General features: G+C 47.0%; 1 protein-coding gene across 2 annotated transcripts in view; it reads right to left on the reverse strand.

Moving 5' to 3' along the window:
• Positions 1-2,518: 2,518 nt before the first annotated feature.
• Positions 2,519-23,876, reverse strand: part of CD151 (CD151 molecule (Raph blood group)) — a 38,831-nt gene continuing 17,473 nt past the window's right edge. For both annotated transcript variants that reach the window (XM_072864650.1, XM_072864651.1), the window contains exons 2-9: positions 23,623-23,743; positions 17,728-17,831; positions 16,353-16,544; positions 11,543-11,617; positions 8,949-9,053; positions 7,906-8,061; positions 5,511-5,597; positions 2,519-4,707 (exon numbers count right to left, since the gene is read on the reverse strand). In XM_072864650.1, coding sequence (XP_072720751.1) covers positions 4,648-4,707; positions 5,511-5,597; positions 7,906-8,061; positions 8,949-9,053; positions 11,543-11,617; positions 16,353-16,544; positions 17,728-17,811 — 759 coding nt within the window. In that variant the 5' untranslated portion in view covers positions 17,812-17,831; positions 23,623-23,743 and the 3' untranslated portion in view covers positions 2,519-4,647. The remainder of the gene's footprint in view (positions 4,708-5,510; positions 5,598-7,905; positions 8,062-8,948; positions 9,054-11,542; positions 11,618-16,352; positions 16,545-17,727; positions 17,832-23,622; positions 23,744-23,876) is intronic.

Genomic DNA, 23,876 nt, shown 5'->3' on the forward strand with positions numbered 1-23,876 from the left:
ACACCTGTGCCCCAATTCAGCAACACTGCTGCTTGAGGCATCTCTTGTTGCTGCTCGGTGCTGTGTGATAAGGAGCAGCGCAGAGCACCCGGCATCTTCTCCCAGGGGTGCATGCATACACGTACACATACACATGGAAATCTGGGGAGGTTTCACGGCAGGAAAGGAGAGAGCATTCCCCTTTGCCATTTCCCAAGTAGGGTGTATTTGTCCTGTCTCACCAGGGAGGAGAGTATCACTGCCTGCTCCTAGTCTTTCTCTCTCCACCACTGCAGCCCTGCTCAGCTGCAGCCCAGCATGAAAACAAGGACATTACAACCACCGCCAAAGGGAGGCTTTATAAATGGTGAAAGAAAGGGGCACCAAGGCATCCCTGGGGGGAAAATTCCTCCCAATTAAATGGCAGGAGCAGAAAGGACATGTTTTAGAACTGGTTTGGGGTTAGGAGTCGTGCAAGGGAATGTGAAATACTTATGTCTTGTTTGAAACTGCAGGAACAGGGTGACTGCCCCAAAGCTGGACCCTTGCAGAAACTATTTACTGCTACATCTGTTTTCCCTCTTATTCCTGAGCAAACTGTACTGACTACCCAGGCACCCCAAGAGAGCAGACCACTGGCTGAGCTAATTGCCACAAAGGGCAATTACCACAGCCTAAATCTCTGGGCCTGGAGGGGGAGAACTCTGTGCTCCTGCCTCAAGCGAGGCAGCAGCACCCAGAGACCTGAGGCTGTGCGGCCCATAGGGATGCTGTAAGAAGGTAATTGCACTCAAGACACTGCAGAAGTCAATTCAAACAAGATAAATTGCTTTTAAGCAATTCTTGCTTTCATGCTAAAAGACACTGTGCTACAGACTTCACAGATGCCACCCCATGACAGTCTTGCAGAAGGGGGGCTAATTTCCCTTTAGGGTGGGAAAGGGTGACTGGAGCTACACTGCACCCCTAATGACACAGAGGGGAACGGGACGAGGCACAAGGAGGGGAGTTGCAGGCATTTCTTTCTGCCATGGCAGAACAGTCAAGGTGGCCCAGCAGCTGTTTGGGACACACTGTTAATAGGGAGCCATCTATGCTGCCTTCTTCGTTCATACTCCACCTTCAACTCACTGCTCCTGAAAATGGGCGGCCCATGGCCCGAGCTGCACGCAGGTCTTGGGACAAGGTCTCATAAACAGACATGACCACATCCCTGCCTAACCCAATGCACCTCAGGAGTGCATCTGCCTTCCCCGCAGCGGTACCATGGCAGTGGCGCTGGCTCATCTTGCCACTACTGAGCCACCCAGGTCTGTCCCTTCGGCATATGCGAACACATTTGTGGGTTTTTTTAGCAGAAGTTCCTGCTCTGAGCTGAGTGCAGGCCAGGTCAAGCCCTCAGTCTCGCATGACCTTGCTGCAGTATGAAAATCAGGCATGTTGCCAGGGCTGGAAGGAGTGACCTTCCATTCCAGGCAAGGGAACACCAGTATGACCTGTACTGCGCTTCCCTGGGGCTTGGCAACACCACGGCCCTGCTGCCCACAGAGCCAGGCAGCTTGAAATAGACTCACTTTAATTACAGGAGATGAATTCACAGCGCGCTGTGCTGAGCCCTGAGAGCCACCGAGTAGCCATGCCCATTAGCTGCAGGCAAGCGTTTCCATCTGGCCGGATATAGGCATATTTGAAACTTGTAATGTGTAATTTTCAACCTTAAATCCCAAAGGGTAATAAAAAAGGGCACACATCTGCTCCCTCTTTTTGACATGTCTGTGATGCAAGGTGGCTACAAGCTACTCCACAGCACGTAGAGCAAATATTCAGCACACACCAGCACATAGCACCCACACACACCTTGTTACCCCACAGTGGTAGGAAGAGGCAGCCCCACTGCAGTAGCCCACCTATGTCCTTATAGTCAAGACGGGAAAGGGGAAAGATTTCCACTGTCTTTGGGGTAAGTGGAAACGGGGTGTAGGAGAGCACAGAAGAGCCCTGAGCCAATTCGTACCTTCAACTGGTCGTCTTAAGCAGACCTGACTGGTAATCACAGGCAGCAGCTGGGCCAGCAAGGTGAATGCAAGTTACACAATGGCAAAGGCCCTGTTCTGTCTGCCTCAGCACCCTGCACATGACGAGAAAGTGCAGCCTGTATGACAAGGCTAAGAGCCTTGTATCCCAGTCACTAAGTATCCCAGTAAGCGCAGTTAGGTGTACCACAGGCCCTGGAGCAGTACTGGGTGCACACACCTCCACGCACAGACCACAGCTGACATGCAATACCTGGTACCCTGAGGGTCTGCGACTTCAGCTCTCAAGGTGCCACATGGAGGAGCAGTCTGCAGCACCCTGTGGCAGCAGATCATAACCAGGCTGGCAAGATCAGTGACGCGAAGCAGGTTCTTCCCCAGCTTCCTTCTCAGCCTGGTCCCTCAGACCAGCTGCTTCTTGAGGAACTGGCTCCTCTGCAGCAGGATCTGAGGAATCCATATAACCCACCCAGCTCACTGTACCACTTCAATTTTGCTACACAGAGTAATTACAGAATCTTAAGCTTTATTTTTTCTATCAGCCAGCAACTTAAACTGGGTTAAAAAAAAAAAAGCAATGAATATTATTACACAGAGAAAAAGTATAAAACAACTCAATGGACACAAGCCAACTTACTGTTCATCTCTCTTTCTTCCTGGCCTCTTCTGGCCCTGTACAATGTATTTGAAGGGAATGGGTGAAGGCACCTATGAAGATATGCTTAAGAAACCAGAAATATTGCTTCAAGCAACTTGATCAATATTTTCCTCTTAGTTAGTAGTCAATACTTGTCAGGAACTTGATTATAAAACAAGAAATAATTTAGAGATTCCTCCTTTAGGTCATTACACAATAATTTAGATTTTTTTCCTCTCTTTCCTATTGCTGTGTAACCAAGGATACACCTCAGTTCCTCCACCTCTCTTTCTGCATTAGTTAAGGATTATTTCACGGGGCTGACGTTGATAGGGGAGTTTCAGATTGACCTGCTCTGCATTTTAACTCATCGCCCTCTAGCGCCAGTCCAAGATTTCTGCTCTGTGAACTAAAAACCCCAAGATGCTGCAAGACCCTTTAGGAGTCTGGGTCATTTTACTCATGTTAACTGTCTGCTGTCAAGGGACAGGGCTCAGCCGGCACCACTAAAAGGCCAAGAGAGGGAATAAAATTTGTGTTTATGAAAGGGCTTATCTTCACTGCTTAGCAACACCAAAACCCCACAGCCCTTTCTGCTTCATGGGTGTAAGAGGCATATGAGGAAGGTGAGAACAAGACAAGAGGTACACAAGATCCTATTAATTCAGGCTAAGACCCTGTTCGCATCACGATGGCACTAAGTCCATGGCAGCAGTGATGTCTATGTCCTGTATGTATCCAGGATCCCAATGCAGAGAGAATATTTAATTAAAACCTACTCCTCTGCAGCAAACAGACAGTTAACCCAGCACTACCAATTTACCAAGTACACTGGGGCAACTGGTTGAAGCTGACTCTCCTGACCTTCTCAGCAGTAACCAGTAAAGTGGGCTTCCAGACCTCATTAAAGCCAGAGAACCCTCAGCTGATTAATGAGCTCTTTGGAGGCTGATAAAACATTTGTATATATTAATTTCCTGCCCAAGAGAGACAAGCCTGGAGGTTTTAATTAGAAAAATCAAGCCAAGAGCATCTCTCAACATGTAAGAGATGTGACAAGGTATTTCCACTAACCAAACAGGCCAAAGGGTAGCAAGATATGCCAGCTCCACAAACAGACCAGTTCTTCACCAAACCTCAGCAGGGGATAGGTAGGAGGAAACAAAGTTTTCTCACTCACACTGGAAGCCACACAGTAAAACAGACTAGATCCAAAGGAATTAGAAAGTAGTCCATCGTCTTTGCTCCAGAATCACTAGGAGGCAAAAGGCCTCTTGTGGCTCCTAATGGCACTGTGTTGGGGGAAGCTTCAAGGAAGAGGAGGAAGGATGGCTGAGAAATCCTAAGGCACCCACATCTTGGCAAAATCAGAGTCATGACAAGATTTCAACTGCACCAAGTTGTGCTCCCGATCAGCAGGGAGAGTAGTTCCTGCCCCGAGCAACCAGGCAGGCATCCTTTCAGGTGGAGAACAGCTGTGTTAGGACATTGGTGCACACCTGGGAGGAAGGAGAGAAATCTTCCATGTATGAGAGACTCAGCTCTGGCTCCAGCTCAGCGCAGAAACATCATCTGTCCCCACAGTCAATGCCTGGTTCTGCTGAGCCACTTCTCAGAGAGCAAACCATGGTTCTTGTATAGCATCCTGATACCTTCATGTTGGCGCAGGAAAAGCCTCAAGAAAAATGGCCCTGGATAAATCTTGCTTCATAGTTACATCAAAGGACTGTTTTGCTAAAGCTTCTAGCAGAAGATCCACGCTCTTTTGTTTCTTGACAATGAAGAGGACCCACTGAACTCCTGGCTGCCTTGTACATAACAAGGAGGGTGACTTTTCCCCAAAGGGGCCGGTAAGGCAGTGCACAGTTCGAGAGGCATTTAATTACAGAGCCAAGTCCTCAGGTTACAGACACTTCTGTGGTGGTGGTGGAGAGTGGTCAGGTTGGCAGGCGCTAAGGTAAGTGGCAGAGAGGGGGAGCGACAGAGTTCCCACAGCTATTAATATGGTTCTGGCTTTAAACTCTTGTACAAGCAGCAGGTGAAAATCATCCCAAATATCTACAGGGTGTAAAGAGAAGAGAGAAATGCATGGAAAAACAGAATGAATGCAGTGGAGACAGCAGCTTGTAAACTAACAGTCTGGACCCAGAGTTGAGTGGCAGCTAGCTCCTGCCTGGGGATACCACACTCCAGCTTGCAATAAGCAGCAGGAGAGAATATAATCATCGTAATTAATCACCAGCAGTTTCTCTGGGGTGTAATTTGTCTACTTGCCAGAACAAAGGGGAAGATGAGGAACTCCCAGAGACATCTGCATCTGGAAGAAAAGAATATCCTGTGCCCTCCCCTCTAAAATGGGAGTGGAGGGGATCCATATCCTACCCCTTTATTCATCACCTTCTCCCAGATCATTTGCAGACCCACAGTGCCGTTCTTCAACGTAATACAGCTGAGGGAGAAATTCTGGATGAGTTAAAATAATCCTAATGAACCCGGGTAGGAAACTCCTCCAGACTGGCTCTTCAGCTCTGCAGGCAAATCACGACACATCCCCACAAGAGGTCTCTCTCAGGCTGCTAAACCGCCTGCCATGGCCAGCACTGCCTTTCCCACAGCCCTGCAGCAGAAGTCTCTCCCCCTTGCCCAGCTGGTTGCACTCCTTCACCACAAGCAAATTTTAGAGACCGGCAGAAGAGGCTTTTGCTTTGGAGCTAGCGAATCCTCGGGTCCCTGAAGTACCTGGCAACTTCTCCTTGCCAGGCTAGGAAGAGCCTAAAACATCTGATTTTTTTCCATCCCTCAGCTCTGGAGTTCCTTTAACTTCTGCCCAGCACCCCCAAAACTCCACTCAGCCCTTTTACCTGCACACAAGCAATGCTGATCCCCACTGCCCCGATAATTTTCAGATGCTCTTGAATGAAGTTTTCCAGCTTGGTAATGCAACCACTCTGCAGGGTGAAAGGAGGGACATGGAAAATCAGCTTCATTTTAACCTCTTGTTCACTTTAATCCAATGGTTGCGACCCTTGAAAGCAATGCTATAAAAAGCAGTGTCTGTGAGTAATCTCTTCCCCCAGCGTCACTGGAAAAGCTACACAGATGATGTAAACTGCATCATGTTTTGTACTGCTCTGGACCTACTGGCTCAGGAACCATCGAACAAACCCAAGGTGGCTGCTAACTGGGCAGAAGAAAAGCAGAAGAACAAGCCACATCACACAGAGGGAGCATGTCATTTTTCTTTGATATGTGGAGAAAGGTTCCCTCACTCGCTGCCTAGCACATGCCTGGAAAGGGTGTTTATTACCATCAGGCCAAAAGGCCAAGGAAATGCTGCTGAGTGGATCCAGTACCAAGAACTCTAACATAACAGGAGCCTTTTAAGAGTAAATTCCTCCCACTGCTATTTATGACAGCAATGAGTTTCAGTGTGAACCTGGAAAGCCAGGCTCTGCCTGCCTCTGCCTTGCAACTGCACCCTTGGCTGGCAGCATGACCTTTCCCTCCCTGTTTCAAGCCAAAGTTTTTGTCATATGGCAAAAATAAGTCAGTAAGAGCATTCTCTGTTGGTTGTTTTTTTTTGTAAGAGTTTCCTTTAAATAATTAAACTGTTTAATCTATTGAGGCAGGTTTTCCATGGTAACATCAGAGGATTTATTGTGTAGGCTACAGCACTGCCCCAAAGGTGCTGGGGGCCCTCCTGCCCCAGGAGTTTACAGTGAACACAGACAACCTACACGCATGCAGGCAGAGGGAAGGAGTGAACATGCAGTCCTCCAGGGAGGGATGGCAAAGGCCTCACTTTTCCCATGCCTGCATTAGGTGTTAGAGTCAGCCCCAGCTGCCCTGATATGAAGCAGTTACTCCTTTTCCCTGATCTGACCCTTTTCTAGGATTTTAGTGGCTTTGGGAAAGAAAAACTGAACTGTGACTGAGACCTCATATCATGATATGCAGCACCTGACTGCGGATCCAAACCTCCCCTTACAGCTTTTTCTCCTCTAGAGCTGGCCCAATACATGTGGCAGCCTACAGGGCCTCTCTTAATAATGCAGCTGGACAGCCGCCTCCAGCTTTGCGCGGCACAGAGAGGATGGGAATTGCCAGCCCTGCCCCTCAAATGGTTGTGGGTTTCCACTCTCAGAAACACCTCTTCAGCCCTTGGACTCTTTTCTGCACTTCATCGTTGGGTCTTGCCTGGAAGGCACAAACCTTACAGGAAAGCCTTCTTCCTGAAGAGCAAAACCCAGCCAAGCAGCTGGACATAAGAGGGGCTTTGGTAGATCAGAAAGACTGGACTTCATTTCCCTATTCATTCCATGAAGATAGATGGTTGGTTTCCTTTAAGCTGTTTGAGTTGCTTGGCTTAATGCAGATGTTATTCACACTCCTCTTCCACGTCCTTCTCTAAGCACAGACTGTGAGAAGAAACACCTGCTCTGAAGGGGCCACCTCTTCATCCGCAGCCCTCCTTAACTGTCAGGGGGACAGGAACAAGGAAGAAGCTCCAGTTGCTGCTCCCCAGGCTCAATACAGCCAGCCAAGGTGCTGATGAGAAAAAGGACTATGCTACCCTATAGAGAGCATCACAGTGAGCAAGTTAAAGCCAGGTGACAGGACTGGAGAGTGCCAAAATAAATGCAAGAACTTTTACCAGCCTTACGCAAACTGGGTGAATAAATGGTCTGAGAGCTACCTGTTTACTTACTCAGGTAGTCTCAGATTCAATTTGCTTCTTCTAGAAAAGAGACAAAGCCTCTCTACCTCAACTCCAGCCTTCTTTTCAACCCAAACTGCAGCCCACTGGAACTGGCCTAATTTGTCTGCTACAAGGCCCTCTTTCTTCCCCATATGCTGTTTCTTCATCCTGTAGATCAAATCCCACTATCTCAAATCAAGGACAAGAAGTATCTCCATTTGCACCTCACTGAATAATTCCAGTGACAGGAAGCTGTGTCAAACCTAGGGCTCACATCCAAGTCTCTTGCCAGAACCAACAACCTCTCCCACTTCCCCCTAATCACTAGCATAGTCTGTGGTATCAAATATAACTTATTATTTTCTCTGTATCTACATATAAAATAATAACCTAGATGGCTGAATGCTCAACTAGAGAAATGAATTCTGCTTTCTAAAGAATCCTACTGACTTTGAAGCCTACCAACAGTTTGCAGCAATAACCCAACATCCTCACTCCCTGCCCACCTCCTTTACATACTTTGTGACAGGCAGCTCTGAAGCCCTTTTGCTCTTTACCTCCTTGTAGATGTTAGAAGGATGGTCTCTTCGGCCACACAGGTCGGTTATCGTCTTACAGCAGCTGTCTGGGACTTTCCGTCCATTGGCCTCTGGAGATTTGATCCACAGGCTGTCAGCCCAGTCTGTGTAGTTGTTGCTCCCACAGCACTTGAACTGCATGCACACAGAGCAAATGCTGAGCCTGCAAGCACTGCAACTTCCTTCTCCCTCCAGCCTCCCACACCAAGCCCTGGGCTTCACCCTCCTTTGCAGAGAGACTCCAGCTATCTCACAGGCTTTTTTTTTTTTTTACGCTACTATAATTATTAGTGACTTTTGTGTTAAGAGTCCCCAAAATAGCCATTAAATACCAGCTTCATCCATCTTTCAGCAGCTGTGACTTTTGGTTACTGTTGGGATGAACTGTAACCAGAGCGCACCTGCAGCTGCCTCAGCTCTTAACCACTGGACTGGAGTGTTAATGGTGATAACAGGGTAAGTTTAATTACCAGTTACTATCGCAAATGCACCTGCTATGGCAGTATGTGTATAGTAGGCCCCATGCTTTGAAAGTGCCTGTGCACAAGGGTCCTTTCTGTGGGAAAGCCTCTCAGAACTGTGGCAGCCCTAACCTGAACCACCCCTGAGCCAGGCACAGCTAGCAACAGCAGCAGGAACACTCTTCTTTCATTACATCTTGCTCTCTAGGGTACTGAGGAGCTTAATGAAAAATGTCAGCAATTTCTCCAAAACTTTGAAGTGGGAAGTAGAAACAGCTGTCATAGTGACTTGGCAGCTCTAGTTCACTCTGGGAGCAATTCAGATGTTGTTTCCCCAGTGCTACTGGGCATGCAATTCAGACATGACACCACGCAATTCTGCTGGTTGCATGGCCCAGACCCTGCACCCCATCCAACCTTGAATCAGAAGAAGCAGAACATACACGCAGCATACAGAAGAAACATCTGTATGCTGGTGGTCAAGAGCCCACGATGCCTTTTGTGTATTTGATTTTAAGCCCTGCAATTGCATTAATTCTCCCTGCCTCTAGAGATACCTACCTCCTGCTGCAGTTTGTCTACTGCGCTGGTAACACTCTCTTCTCCCTCCTTCCGGTACTTCTGGGTCATGGTGTTCTTCAAATTCTGCTTCAGCTCCATGCTCAGCTGAATGGAATAGACAAGTGGGATAAAATCACAAGGCAAACTCATCCCTCAGAGCAACCCAGAGCCCTGCACACGTTTCATTGCCTTTGCTCCAAGGGGAAAGCAGAGAGCCTAGTGGAAACTACAGCTTCCTTCAAGATCATCCTCCAAGGCTGGACTGGCAGGCTTATTTCCAATTGATTACAGATCATGCCTCCATTTTAGTAACTGGAAGGAGGTGCTTCAGGACCAAATTTCAGCCTGCACTACACATCACTGTATGGGTCCTCACCTTGAATATATAAGATTGCCAAGACATGCCTGCATCAAAAGAGAATACAAAACTGTGCGTGCTTAAATATGAATACGCCTATGAGACCACGTGCAGTATTCTCCCTCTGAAGCCTGTGACAAAATACTAAAAACCAAATCACTCTGTCCAGGAGCAGGAAGAAATCAGAGTCCTGGGCATGCTGGACTGAAACCACATAGTCTGAAAAGCTCTTGTATTGGCATCAAAAAGGATGCCACAGGAGGGAATTAAGTGTGTGATTGCAGAAGTACTGCAAGGCCTTTCTTGGTAACAGTGACAGAGAGATGAAGTCTGATTTTGCAAGTACAGAATTTCTGAAAGCATCATCATAAACCACTGGCATGTTCAGGTGATTGGATTCAAACATTTATTCCTGTGGAGACTCTTCTGATCTAGCTGAATTCTTCTCACCCATCCAGGTGACAGCCAAAAAGTGCCAAAGAGCTGCATCTTTTTTTTGTCATCCTGGTTCATACAGCAACACTGCTTTAGCCCAACACCTGTGAAATTCTAAGTTCCCTATACCAATAAACAACATCAATATGCATTTTAAATGGGGTCAATGAATGAAACAGGTGAGTAACCTCTCTATACACCTTCTATTCTACACAGTAAGTAGTAAATGAGAGGCCAGACATCTGGTTATGGTCAGACAACTGTGCAAAATACAGTCTGCAGTTTATTCTCCCTTTGAAACTGTTTTTTCCAAGCCCATCTGTCAAATGGGGACAACACCTACCTCACTGAGACGATATGAGGCTTCATTCATTAATATTTGCAAAATGTTTTGAGATCCTGGGCTGGAAAGCTCTAGAGAAGTGCAAAGGACTTAGTATAATAAAAAGAAAGGAAAAGGTTCAACAGCTGGAAGGCATCAGAGGCAAATAAAGAGGAGAGTCCATTAGCAGAATTATTACTTGGGAGAAAAGCAGTTACCTGCGGGCTCACGGGGAAGAACTGCAGCATGGAATAGAGATAACAAAAGAAACAGTTTAGACACGCACTTGCAAGCCTTAGACACCATAGCAAGGGCTGAAATTAAAAGTGGCAAACAGAGCAAGCAGCCTGCAACCAGGAAAGGAGGATTTGTCAGCCAGAGGGCAACGGGAAGCGCGGCTATTGATCAGAGACACCTTCAAGCGATCTAAAGCACTCAAGGGTACAGCTCTGAATATGTTGTCCCTTATTTCAACCTAAGGATCAGCTCCTCTTCATCCATCGTCATATATGAACCTTGTGCCTTTGCACAGATGGATGGACGGACCCTGGCTTCCTGCCATGCCTGCAGGATTGATCTTTCCCTGTTAAATATGCACACTCATACCACTGATCCCTCCTGGCAGGAGCCAGAACAGCTCTTTGGCTCCTCGCAAACCGCCAGTGCCCATCTTAGTGAGGCAAAGCACAGAAAGCCCAAGAGAAAAAGGAATGGCAAGGAATCCTGGCAGTGAAGCCAACAAGATGAGATGTCCAGCTGCTTTTCAGACAGCCACTTGACAACAATCCTAATTTGCCATTTCCAATCAATTTCCAGACATGAGGGCAAGTTTGCAGGCTGTTTGTGCCTTGGTGGTTAAACTCCCTTTGAAAACAAAGTGATGACTTAAGCCTCTGCTCCCTGCAACTGCAAAAAGTGCCAAGCTAGAACTGCAGCTGTTGGAAGCCCGTGCTGTTCTCCAGCCCCTCAGCTGGGCTGGTTAAATAAAGCTCTCAAACTTCTTGACCTGAAAGGACCTCTCAGCTGAACAAATCATTATCTTTGCCCATTCAAAAGTATGGCAGCTAGCTTGCTGGATGCAGCAGGAACTGTTCCTATGTCCTGAATATACTAAGTGGCACTAATGTGATTTCAGTTGCTTGCACTATGACTTGAAGGGCATTAGAAGAGTTCCTAGATCTACACAGCCTCAAAAATTGTATTCTACAAGGCTCTGCAGAAAAACAGCGCACAAAAGTGAACCACAGGAAGGAGCTGAGCAGCAAAGCTGAGCAGCCTCCCTAGAGTAACCACCACCACTTTGTCAAAACCACTAAATAATCCAAGGTCTTTTGTATGGGGAGGGGAGCGAGTACAGACATGTGGAAAGGTGAACCACAACCAGACCATAGGTCCCAAGCCTCCAAGCCCAATTCTGGCTGGAGAAATGGGATGATTTCTCTCCTAGATCTGAGTCTCTAAGGACTAATGTCCACTCACCTGCTGGTAGTAGATATAGGCCAGGATTCCAGCAATTATCTCCAGGAGAAAGATGCACAGCAACAATATGAAGTACTGTAAAATAATGGGAAAAGCAGGACATCAGAACAGAATGCAAGGAGATGTCAGAAGCCAGCTTTTCATTAGCTGGTAAAATGCATGACTGTCTTCATTGATGCTTTTCTGCAGCAGTGTTCAAAGGCAGGGGCTGGGATTAAGACCTCAATAGTGTAGGAAAGGAACAATCCCACAGGTTGAGAAAAAAAAAAACAAAACACCAAACCACAGGATAACTGAAGACAAGCACCAGCAAGTGTGAGTTTAACTCACAGAGCCAGAGGGATGTAGAGAATGGAAAAGTGCAAGCAACTGAGGTTGCTGGATAACCTGATGACTACACTCAATACCATAGAAAACATCCAATTCTGACATCAATACAAAAAAAAAATTGAAACTTTTGCTTTTTTTGATATTGTTTAAGGCATTTCACCAAGTTACTAAGGAGCAACATACGTTGTAACGATGATTCAATAAAGCAACAAAGGGCCCATTTCACCAAGGATATAGCAGACCAGCTAAGCATAAGCATAAACCATAAGATTTATGTTCCCAGTGACTTCTGTGGGGCTCAACCACAAACTGAAGGGCACTATCGAAGCAGATGGACTTTAGTACTGATTCACACTCAGGACTGTGAATGTATGTTCTACTGAACTAGGATCTAGAGGGAAAAGCTCAGTATCTCAAAACCAAAGTGAGAAGAGCCCTTAGAAGACTAAGAGGAGAACATGACTATTTCTTAAAAGGGCTTAATGGCAGTGAAAGGGAAAGGGATGTGCCCTGCTTAACACAAGGAGAATCAAATGCACGGTACAGAAAAATGTTTGGGAGCACTGTTCCTATACACAAACAGGAAGGGATGCCAAATCTATGAGGAGGAACATGTGTACAAGATTAAAAGTACTGAGCAGGCCTGAAGACAGAGGGTGATGTGGCCACTTCCTCCTTAGGGTCAAAGAGAGCTTTTCAGGGAGAACCCCTGTCCCAACATACAGCCCCTGCCTTGCTCCTGGTCAGCAATTAACAGTTTCTTTACAGATCCAGGCTGTTCTATGACTGCTATAAAATTCATCTTTCTGTAAATAAAGCTGAAGAGACACCAGTTCCAGCCATAACAAGGACCTCACGCTAAGTCCCTGTAAGAGTTGGCCTCCCCAGGACAGAACAAAGTATCTCCCATTTTCTGTTTTACCCCTGACCTTAAGAAACGGCTGTTCCCAAGGGATGAAGCAAATGGCTCCCTACAAATGTAACTGGACATGAAACCATCTCTCCCTGGCACAAAGAAGGACAGTGAAGACCTGGACACAGCAAGCTGACCTACACAGCACGGATGCATTTCATTGCACAAGGGTTACACTGCCACTGTGCACTCTTCTTCACTAGGTATTTCCAAGCCCCTTTGCAGGAGTAAAACACCACAAACATTTGGGCTTCCTCTTTTGCCCCTGTTGGGATTCAGCAGCTGCGAAGGACGGACAGCTGGGTTTTATCTGCAGACTGGGCTTTAATCTGAGCACACAATCTCAGGCTTTCACTCCCCAGCCCCACAGTCTCCCCTGTAGCAGAACACTGACCCTCTCTGCAGATGCCTGTACAAGGTACCCATTCATACCAGGGGAATGAGTCACCCAGTGGAGTGCGGGATAGCTAAAGGCTGGTCCCAACACTCGCAGGAGATTGAAAGGGGGCAAGAAAGGATTGGCATGCCTTCACACAAAGGCTAGCTTTCTTTTGTTGGGACCTAGTTATGCCCTAACTGCTCTGACATCATCTCTCTGCCAAGGAGGGGGCAGGAGGGTGGCAGGATGCTGAGAACAACCAATGAACTGGAAAGTTTCTTTTATTTATTTTTCCCTTCTCTGCATTGTCATGCCAGAGGCATTCAGGTAGAGCTGAGTTGTGTCACCACAGCTCGGCTTGTTGTGCTGGCTTACGGTGGATAGAAACAAACATGTATCCAGCAGACCTTAAAAAATTTGAGTCATAAGGCCCTTGTAAAACCTTTTAAGGGAGGTTAGTGCATCTGCCACCCACGCATCCAACCTGTCTCTACTGATACACTGCATCATAATGCTTATCTCAGTCTCATCATTCCCTCAGGGCCACTTCCAAGTATCATGCTGACATAGGGGAGCAGCAGCTTTCACTCTGGACACACTAAGAGCACAGGGCTGCTCTCCTTGCTCTCACCAGGAGGTGCAGGGCTGTCTTACAGAGGTCTGCTCTGGGAGGAGTAGGCCAACTCTGGCACAGAGCTGCAGGGACATGCCCTACTCACTTCTCAAGAGGCTGCGGAACAAGTCAGAAATGTGGGATCACCCAAAGGCCTGTAGCAGACACATGCCTGGACCTGGGTAGGCTCTGGGCAAAATTTGCTCTTACTCTGGCTCCAAGCCGGTGTCAGGGCTATCTGGTGTCTCCTCAAGATCTAAAGGGTCCAGATTTCTTCCATTCAGCTTCAAGTGTTTGAGTGAAGCACCAAGCTTTAGCGTGTTTTCTCTGATTAACCCAAAGAATGGTTCAACCCGCCTACAATCCAAATCACTCCCTGGAGAGATCCTTCTACTACCTGAAGAAAAGATTTATAGCACCATACTCCTAAATCAGCAATCTCACTTCAGTGGGAGGATTCCAGGCTGAAATGCAGCAGGAACAGAAATCACAGCTTATGTGTGTCCCTTCTCCTTGTCCCAGGTAGCTAACTAGAAGTGGCAGTGTGAGGGGCCAAGCCTGAAGAAAGCCACCTTCTTTCTTTACATGCAAGGTCTCCTATTTGATGGGTCCTTTCCTGAGACTCCTGCTTGCATACTTTTGTGTATGAAAGCATGCATATTGACTGAAGTATAATATAGTAGTGGCTTATGTGCTTATAATAGTGGCTTATGTGCTTATAGTAGTGGCTTATGTGCTTATAAAGAGCTGGCCTGCAGCATCACGGCCAGTCAGGCTGCAGATCCACTGCCATGCCTGCTCACGGAGCCAGAGAAACTCCACATCTGCTCCCCAAGCCTCAGCACATCACCTGGCTAAGGAGGGACATGAGGAAGGCAAATAAGCAATTACATAAAAATAGTAGCACAGCTGTGAGTGATGAGCAATGAAATACTACAAAAAGCCTTGAAATGGGCCCATAAAACTCATAGTCAGGTAGAAAAGCAGCAAAAAAATTCACAGCTTCCTGAGTCTTCAACAGAAAAAACACACTAAAAACCAGATATGCATTTCACAAACAGCACCCAAAGCTGTCAAGAATTTATTTTTAAAAGCACCAAGGAGTCACTGGGGAGGGTGGAGAGTGCTGCTTACAGCACTCCTTCCCGTATTTATATGGGCCTCTGGTACAGATTGAGACAGGCTGGCACAGACCCCGGGGCACTGACTGTGAAGCTGTCAGGATTACTGTCTGACCTCAGAGCTGGCAAAGGCCCCCAGCCAGGCTCACCCAGCCCTGGCAAGCACAGCTCTATCTCTTGTGCAGATTACTCACCGGCAACCAAAGCAAAGCACAGCCAAGAAAAGACAATAGGCCTGTCGCGACCAGCCACTCCGAAAGGACGCATGGTGTAAGGATACAGTGACCTTTTGTTCCCAAGAGACAATTATTAGTTTTCTGTGGCAGAATAACAAAGAAAACCCCACCGGATTTTAATCCGTAGCTTCTGGCTGAGGCAAAAAGACCAAGGGAGATCTCTTTGGCATGGACAGTAAGTGAAGCAAGGCCAAAATGGACTGCTACAGACCAGGAGCCTAATGAACAAGCACCAGCAATGCACTCACTGTGTCCTCTGTGTTTTACCCTCCCTTCCTGGCCCTACTCTGGCTCTCACAGGGATTACCAGGCCTTCAAAGCAGTGGTACAAGCATAAGGCTTGCTCACAACTTCTATTTCTGCTCTATCCAAACAAAAGAGGGGAAATGGGACAGTCAGGTGAATGAGGATTTGCAAAGGAAGGAGCTGGTGAAGAGTTGCTGCAGTATCCTTTTCTGTAACTGTGAAAGCAAAGAGCCACTGATTGTTATTTCAGTCACTGCACTCACTACTGTAGCCCAGATACTAAAAGGGACTGATGCCACACTCCAGACTGAAAGGGAGGAAGAGGAATAGAAATCCTAGGGCTGGTCAAAAACTTCAGTGTAGGTGGGCAAGCAGGGAGCTCAGGACGTAACACAGGGAAAGGCATAAAAGAAGCAGATTATCAAAACAGTGTGGCTTTTTTTGTGGAAGCAAAACTAAAATAATTTTTTTGCAACTAAAGAAAATATTCATTGGAGATGCTCTGATTTTTGACAACCAAGTGAAAAACTGTGTTAATTTGGCTTGAACCTACTGTCATTAAAAGCCAGTTTTGTTACAGGTTTCTCATACTTTCCTCTCTCTTCCCATTTTCCAAAAGAGAATATGGGATGGGCAGGAAAGAAGGAAGAGACAAAAGCCACAAGATTTTGAATAGTTTCAAATAGATGTTCTTACACAAAGTGCAGGTATTACGACTATGCTTTATACTTTTGAACCACGCAGTGGTAAGCACATTCTTTGGGTGGATGAAAGGAAATGCTCTGCAGTAGAACCTGCCCCCTAGGACAAGGACAGCACTGCTGTTAGGAGCTGGAGGCCTTAGTGGTATTTGCTCTAGGACAGACAAATAAGATTGGTGCAGAACACAAACAAGATGTTTCCCTCCCTCCCAGCATGGTTCAAGAGAAAACGGGGTGAATCCTCCCCCAAAAAAAACCAAGCAAAACTTACCACTCTTAGCAAATTCCGACGCTCTTTGAAGGTGGCGCAGCAACCAAGGATGCCAGTAACCATGACAACCACCCCAGCCACCACCAGAATATAAGCAGTTGCTGAATATGTGCTGGAGGAGAGCAGGCTGATGTAGTCACTCTTCTCAGCTAGGGTCCAGGTGCCCACTGCCATCACAGCCCCACCAGCCAGCTGGGTGGAGAGAGAAGCAAACAAATGAAGGGCACCTGATACATGAACTTCCTCACCTCCCAGAGCAACTGGACTGGGATACCAGGACGTGCCTCAGGTCTGAGCCTGAGCCTTGTAAGCTGAGCCAAAGATGATCTACACTAAAGGATGGACTCCCAGAACTCTCCCTGGGACCGGGAGCAGGCCCCGGTGCACTGGGAGGGGCTGGGCTTCAAGGCAGCCAGTTTAGCACCCCAGGCAGCCTGAGACGCAAGCTATCTGAAGCACCTACCTGTGCACAGCAATTCATACTTGGATCAGAGCCTTCCCAAGTGTAGCCACACTGTTATCTGAGCAAATGTGAAAAAATGTCAAATCTATTGGGGTGCTACCTAGCAGCAGAGGGGAAGAAAACAGCTTTACATCAGCAAGTTTTCCACTGTTTGTCAGGAAGCAATACTACCAATAAATGACAACCATGCCCAATATCTCCTTCCTAGACTTACACATCTGGGGAGAAAGCAGTCAAGGAGCTAAACAGCCTCGCTGGTTAAACTCTAACCCTTGCAGCAAATGAACATGGAGAAGCCAACCAGACTCCTAGCAGTCCCTTCTCTCTTTGCAAGCCTTGTGTTTCTGGAGGGTTTTATGCAGCTTCTAGTAAGCTCAGACAGTTTTCCTTACAGGTCCGACCTGGACACTCCAATGCTCTGTCCCAGGCAGCAAAGGGAAAAACAATCCTTTGGCACCAGTAACTTTCTTGTGGAAAGCATGACTCTAGGAAGCTCTAATGTGGACCCAGCTGCAAGAAGGTGTTTGTTATCCTTGCTCTAGCTGTCTCAATCCACTGCCAGGGCTCCCTCTGCCATTTTGAAAGGAGGAATGGCAAGACAGTGGAGTCCTCAGGCTCCCTGAAAAAGCAAGCCAAGTGAAAAAACAAAGCATGTTTTCAGGCTCCCTGTTATTTTCTGTACTTGATAACATGACCTAGAGACAGTCAAAGACTACAGTGTCAAACCATAACTTCTGCAGCCTGGGCAGGCAAGCCCAAGGGATGGGATTTCACCTCACAGGACAAAATCTGTGTCCTACTGATGTCAGTGCTTTTTGCCAAAGACTTCATCAAGCCCAAGATTTCTGTGCCCCTGACACCAAAACTGCAGTGCCCATCTCAGTGCCTCTGAAATAGACTGAACTTTCTTACCCAGAAAAAGAAGTTGAAGATGAAGAGCAGGTACTTGAGACAGATGGTCCCACATGTTTCCTTCTTTTCTGTATACTCACGCATCTTTCTGGCTCAGCAAGTTCCTGGGAAAAAAAAAAAAAAAAAAAATCAGAAAAGCTTGAGTCAGTCATCACACCCCTTCTCTCAAAAGGCCAGCATTACTACTCTCCTCCTGCAAGAACACACTTCTGACCTTTTGCTGAAGTAAGCCAGTGGGCAAGCCATTCAACTGCCTTCACGGATGCTAGACAGTGCTTGTTTAGATAAAGAGCTCTTGTATCCATTTGGGTGACCTACACAGCATGAGACCTCGCACAGTGTGAAAGGGAGGCAGATGGTACCAGCACAGGCAGATGGCCTTCCTGTACTGCCTTCATCCTACTTCTCTCTCCCCATCCTGCTGTCCCTTCTGGAGACTCATTTTCCTTTAGATCAATACTTGCAGTGGAGGGATCAGACCTACTGTTGTACGAGCGGTCAAGACGAAACCATGAAGCGGGATTAATGTTATGGTGAGGAAACTTCAGTATACCTCATGCTCACTTCTTCCTATTTGAACTGAAATAAATGAAATCCCACACCTGTTATCCAGAAAATCCCTGTATCTGGCTCCTGACTGCGGCCTGTTAACTGCTGCTTCTGAAGGCGGCAACAGAAACCTCTGTCTTTGACATTTACAGAATAATCTGTCTCCAAAGAATATTCTTTCCTCACTAGCATTAGTTACAACTGCCTTAAATAGATCCCTCTCTAAGTTTGGGGTATTTTTAATCTTTACAACTGTAACTGGGAATGTACTTGTTATCCACTCAAATGCCCTATCCTTTTTGAACCCCAGCAATATGTTGGAATAATTAATTCTCTTCTTCACTCTGCATATTTCTTATGGCCCTTCTCACTGGCCAGCTGTCTCCTAGGGCAGCTGTCCCACCTACTAAGAGGAAGAAACATAAACATTTGGTTCACATGATCTGACAGCATAAAACGCCACTGCAGATACATAACTAATGGGAGTTCGTTGTGGGTCAGTCCCAGTCCAGTGTTACAGATCTGCTACACTGAGCAGGTTTCTCAGAAGTAGGTCTGCAGCAAGTGCAGCTCCATGTCACTTTACTGCCTCCTGTTTATGCCAGAAGCTCTGAACCTCTCGAAAAAAATATTTTCACCACTGCCTGACCAGGCAGACGGGACAAAGGCACTGCCCAGAGCATCACTGCCAGAATCACCTGTGTGAGGCAGTCTGCAGAAGTGCAACCAAATCCACACCACCTCTCCTTCATTCAATTAAAAAATCATCCCTTTCCTCCCCTACCAGCCAGTGAGGAATGATGCAAACATCTTGCACCCATATCAGAGCAAAATGCTTTCCTAAAGCAGCAATTTCCCTGGAAGCAGGCAGGCAAACAGCCTCTCCCCTTCTCCAGAGGCATGGAGTTCACGCTCACTTAGATTACAAAACTTCTTCCCACAAGAAATGCGAGCTTCCTCTGGGGACCCACTGCAGCTGCAACCCAGCCATGCAGTACAGATGCTCATCTACCTTGGCAAGCCCACTGCAAAACACCTGACAGTAAAGAAAGCAAGCAATGGGTATGCACAGCCAGACTGCACATCAAGTGGCTATCAGGTTGGGTCAGTCAGTCGGTATTATCTTTGCCACTACATTGCTAACATCTGGCTTTAGAGCCAGATGAACCAAGGCTGGGAACAGCAGCTGCCCGTTCTGCAGTATAATTGTATTTTATTTGCAGGGAACTGTTTCCTTTCACTTCATGCCAGCCCACTCAAAAACCCCAGCCAGGCCTGTGCTTTAGAAACTAATAAATGAAGCTAACAGGGAAGGCAAAGGTGAGAACATGCCAGCAGTCCCACCCGTGCCCTGCCACCATTTCACAAGAAAACATTTTTCTCTAGAATAACATCTGGCAGCAACAGTTGGCAGCAGAGGGCTGTTTCACTGGCAAAGGGAGCAGCTCTGAGATGGTGGCATATATCAAGGAGAATAACTCTTCAGAGTTATCTTCAGAAGAGATCAGAACCTCCAGCAATGCTCAGATTAATTACCATGTTGCGGCACAAAAAGGCCCAGGGCAGTAGGGAGGAATGGATGCTGGTGGTACCGTATGCACTGAACAGACTTGTAAATTCTCAATGAGAAGACGCCCTGTGAATGCAACATTCATGGAAGATGACAGATTTACAGCTCCCAGAGGCTTCATTTCGCCACAGAACAGGAATGGCAGCAGCGAGGCAGGCTCCCACAGCCATACACGCCTGCACAACCCAAAACAGGTACCTCAGCCCAGACCCAAGAGATGCCCTCCAGTAACAGACTCTAAGAGCTGCACCTGGCTTTTTGCCCACCCCGTCTAACATCAGGGCCATATGTAGAGGATAATGCACTGCAGGTTTGCTGAGACTGACCCTGGTTCATATCACTGATAGCCAGGGGACGGTAACAATGCGTACTGTCCTTGGGCTGGCTCCTTGGCCCAGTTCCCCTATTGTTCCAGAGGATTTCAGGAACCTTTCCCCCTTCCCCTCAGAGTATGTCCCCCGCCAAAAAAAACCCACTACAGGTATTTCCACGTATCACCATACAGCAGGTGCTGGGCCCTAGTGAGGGATGCTAACTTGTCCCTCCTCCTGATCTGACAGCTCAGAAATCCCAGACCAAGCTGCATCTTATTCTGGGTGAGGACTGGGCAGACACAGAGCTGAGACCGTACCTGCACTCAGATGACAGTCTGAAATTGCCCTCAAGACTGCAGGTCCTGCTCCACTGAGCGCCGCGTACAGGCCTTTCAGGCGGCTCAGCTTCGCTGCTGGGAGGAGAGGATCTGTCTGTTTCCAGAAAGCTGGCAGGGAACAGCTGCAGGTTTATAAAGCACGGTGATTCACGCAGGGATGGCAGGCCATGAATCAGAAAGCAATCAGAGCTGTCTCCTGTTTGATCTATCCTTCCCAGCCAGGAGCAGAGCTGATGGCACTGGCTGCCTCTGCATGCTTAATGACTCACCCAACTAGCTATTCAGGGAAAGACAGCTCTTTCCAGACCGGCTTCTTAGAAGCCATGTGTTTGTGCTCCTTGCGTCACACAGGGTGGCATGCTGCCTCCTGTCGCCTGCAAAGACTGTGTCAGGCTTTAGGGAGCTACGCTGGTCTTCGGGGAAAGCAAGTTAGGGTAGGAGACGCTGGTGAAATGCCCTTCCCAAAGAGCCCAGGCAGTGAAGGTGAGCCACAAGCTGCCTTGCAGGCTAAGGGTGACTTTGGGCTCTGAGCCTCACAGTCCCAAAAAGCACAGAGGTGTTGATCGGCGCCACAGCACTGGGATGAAGGTGGAGGGCCTCATCCTGAATTCACTAATGTGACGAGGGTCTCTTGGCTTCGGTCATCTTTATGACTGTCAACAGACCCTCAAAAGTGACATGAATCACTCTTGAAACCAGACAAGAAGCAGCAACATTAATTAACACACGCGGTTATATTCTGTTTTAAAACACTGAGGCAAAGGTCTATTCTGAATCACATTGATAATTATGAACAAGCTCTCCAGTGGACAGAAATTGGCGAGCTATGCCACAGGGGCGTATTTACAAATGCATAAAAACATATTAATTAGACATGAGCTTCATAACAGGAAGCGCTTTGCTAACTGAAAAAGTGGTTAGAAGACCAAAAGCACTTCCATAATGAAGTTCACTTGGTCCAGTCCAATAGACAGTAGCTTCATCAGCAAGTTAAATTTAAACAAGCAATCATGGGATACAGGCTGTGAAATTTAGTCATACAACTAAGAGAGGTATTTTTATGTAATTTGCCAGAAATCAACAACAGGTCCCTACTATGCCCACACACACTGCAACGTAAGTGACAAGGAGAAATAATGCTCTAACTAAAACACAATGCACAAAGATGGGAGGAAAAAAACAAGGACAAACAGTGCGACAGAACCTGCACATGAAAGGGAGAGATAACAGTTTGAAGATTAATTCAAGATACTGAGAGTTGAACAGCTTGAATCCATTTCTCCACTCTGACACAGACTTTGTGCATGGCCTTGGGCAAGTCCCTTAGTTTGTCCCTTGCCTCTGCTCTTCCTCCCCAGTGCAGGACCCTCATCTTTGTCTAAACCCAGTGATGTTGTAATGATCTGCACTGAGAACCCCTGCTGACAGAGGAATGCCAGCTGCGAGGCATGACAGGCTCCAGGTGACTGATGTATTGGCAAAAGCCCTACAGCAACACACTTTCACTGCCTCAAAAGTGCTTTTGCCAGCATAGGCTACTTTGGCCAGTGAACTGGAACAACCTCTTTTGGGGTTAGTAAAATCCATACTTATAATGAGAGGACTGTCTGGTAAAGCCATTTTGGCAACCATTTACGAGGCATGCTGGCTCAAATACATCAAAAATTGCAAGATGCAAGTAACAAAGTATGAAAGAATGGAGTAATAGTGAAGCACCTACATGAAGAGCAAGAAGGAAAGGATGACCCACCTACACAAACATCTCAAAAAACTAAAAAAGAAAAAAGAAAAAGAGAGTGAGTTCATCCTGCCCTGTCTGACTGCAAGCCACAACCTCCCAGCTGGGTAAGAAGACAGCGCATGACTTCCAGGCAAGGCAGGGGTCATTTCAAAAGTGAAACCTTTCCATGGCCTGATTTTCTTGGGCTCTCATCGTACTGAGACTGAACCCTTAGGACAAACTGGAGAACAGGAACACACCAGAAGTACAGCCATTTGGCTCCAGTTCCGGGTGCTGAGCACCTGGGAACACAAGCACTGCACAAACAGCTGTTTTGTTGTGCTGAGCCACCTAAAATCTCAACTGCAGGACTTGCTCTGGTTATCCCACATCAGACCACTGTATTTTTATTTGCAGGCCCAAAGGCACTTAGAGGCACACACCCACAACCTATGCACACACACACACTCCTGCTGGCTAGACATTCATTTAGTCATCACAGACGTTGCTTGGTACATTTGCCTCAACTTGCACAGTAACAGTACTTAATTAAACAGCAAAGAAAGCCAGGCCTGCAGGCTTTTTCTACACAACCTGCTCTAAAGCAGTGTCTGACAGATGGGGAAGAAACAACGCCAAAGCAAATGAAATAGCTCCCAGGCCATTAAAAGCATCATTATTTTTGAGTATTGATTTTTGAATGATAGCAAGAAAATTGGTATCCAACACATCAGTGACATCTATTTCATAGATAACTCGTATGCCAGAAGTTAGATAACTTCTAACATCTTTGCCAACACATACAAGAAAGACTTGCTGCAGAAAATCCCACTGCACCTGTGCTGCTATGAAAGTGCAGCTCCCAAAGGGCTGCAAGTCCAACATTGTCAGCCCCCTGCCAATACAGCCACCTCATGCACTCAGTGGGCACGCTGCCAGCCTGGAGGGCAAGGTTCAGCTACACTGAAGTCTATCGAACCCTGGCCCTAAGGCAGCTCTTAGCAAACAAAGCAGATGTCCTCCCCTTGGTATGTGCAATGCAGGTGTGGGCCAATAACCTATTATCTTCAGCAAACTGACTGAAGACCTCATTTCCCAGCAAGACTAAACTCCAACCTTTGAAAGCATGACCTCTCTAAGTTCCCACTCTGTAAGATGAAAATATTACCACCACCACTTTACCTACCCCACTGAACATCCTCAGAAAAGCCCCCTAGCTGCTTATCAACTTGCCAGCACTTGGCAAGTTGCACAGCCCAGAAAGCAGCCAGAAGTCATTAAGTAAAGCCTTCCCAGGAGAGGAACTCTAAAGCTTGCAGGTGAAGAGTTCTGATTTACACAACTACTGAGTGCCATTACCCACCCCAAACCAAGAGCCAACATGGGTCAAGTCTTGACACTGACCTTTCACCACCAAAGCAGCTCACAGCACCAGTGCAAATGTCCAGTCCTCTTCAAGTGCTTTCTTCCACCCCCTCTCTTCTTGCTGGCTCTGGTCCTCTGCTGGATTCAGGAAAGCAGAAAGCTGAAAGAGAAAAGAAGAGAGATGCAGAGAATCATGAACTATGTCAAAGATTATTCTGGGAATCAATATTTGATAATATGCTTTGCCATCAAGTCCTCCTTTAATAGAGAGCACGATTTCAGAATACACATTA

This window comes from Ciconia boyciana, chromosome 6 (genome assembly GCF_034638445.1).
Source record: "Ciconia boyciana chromosome 6, ASM3463844v1, whole genome shotgun sequence".
Lineage (NCBI taxonomy): Eukaryota > Metazoa > Chordata > Aves > Ciconiiformes > Ciconiidae > Ciconia > Ciconia boyciana.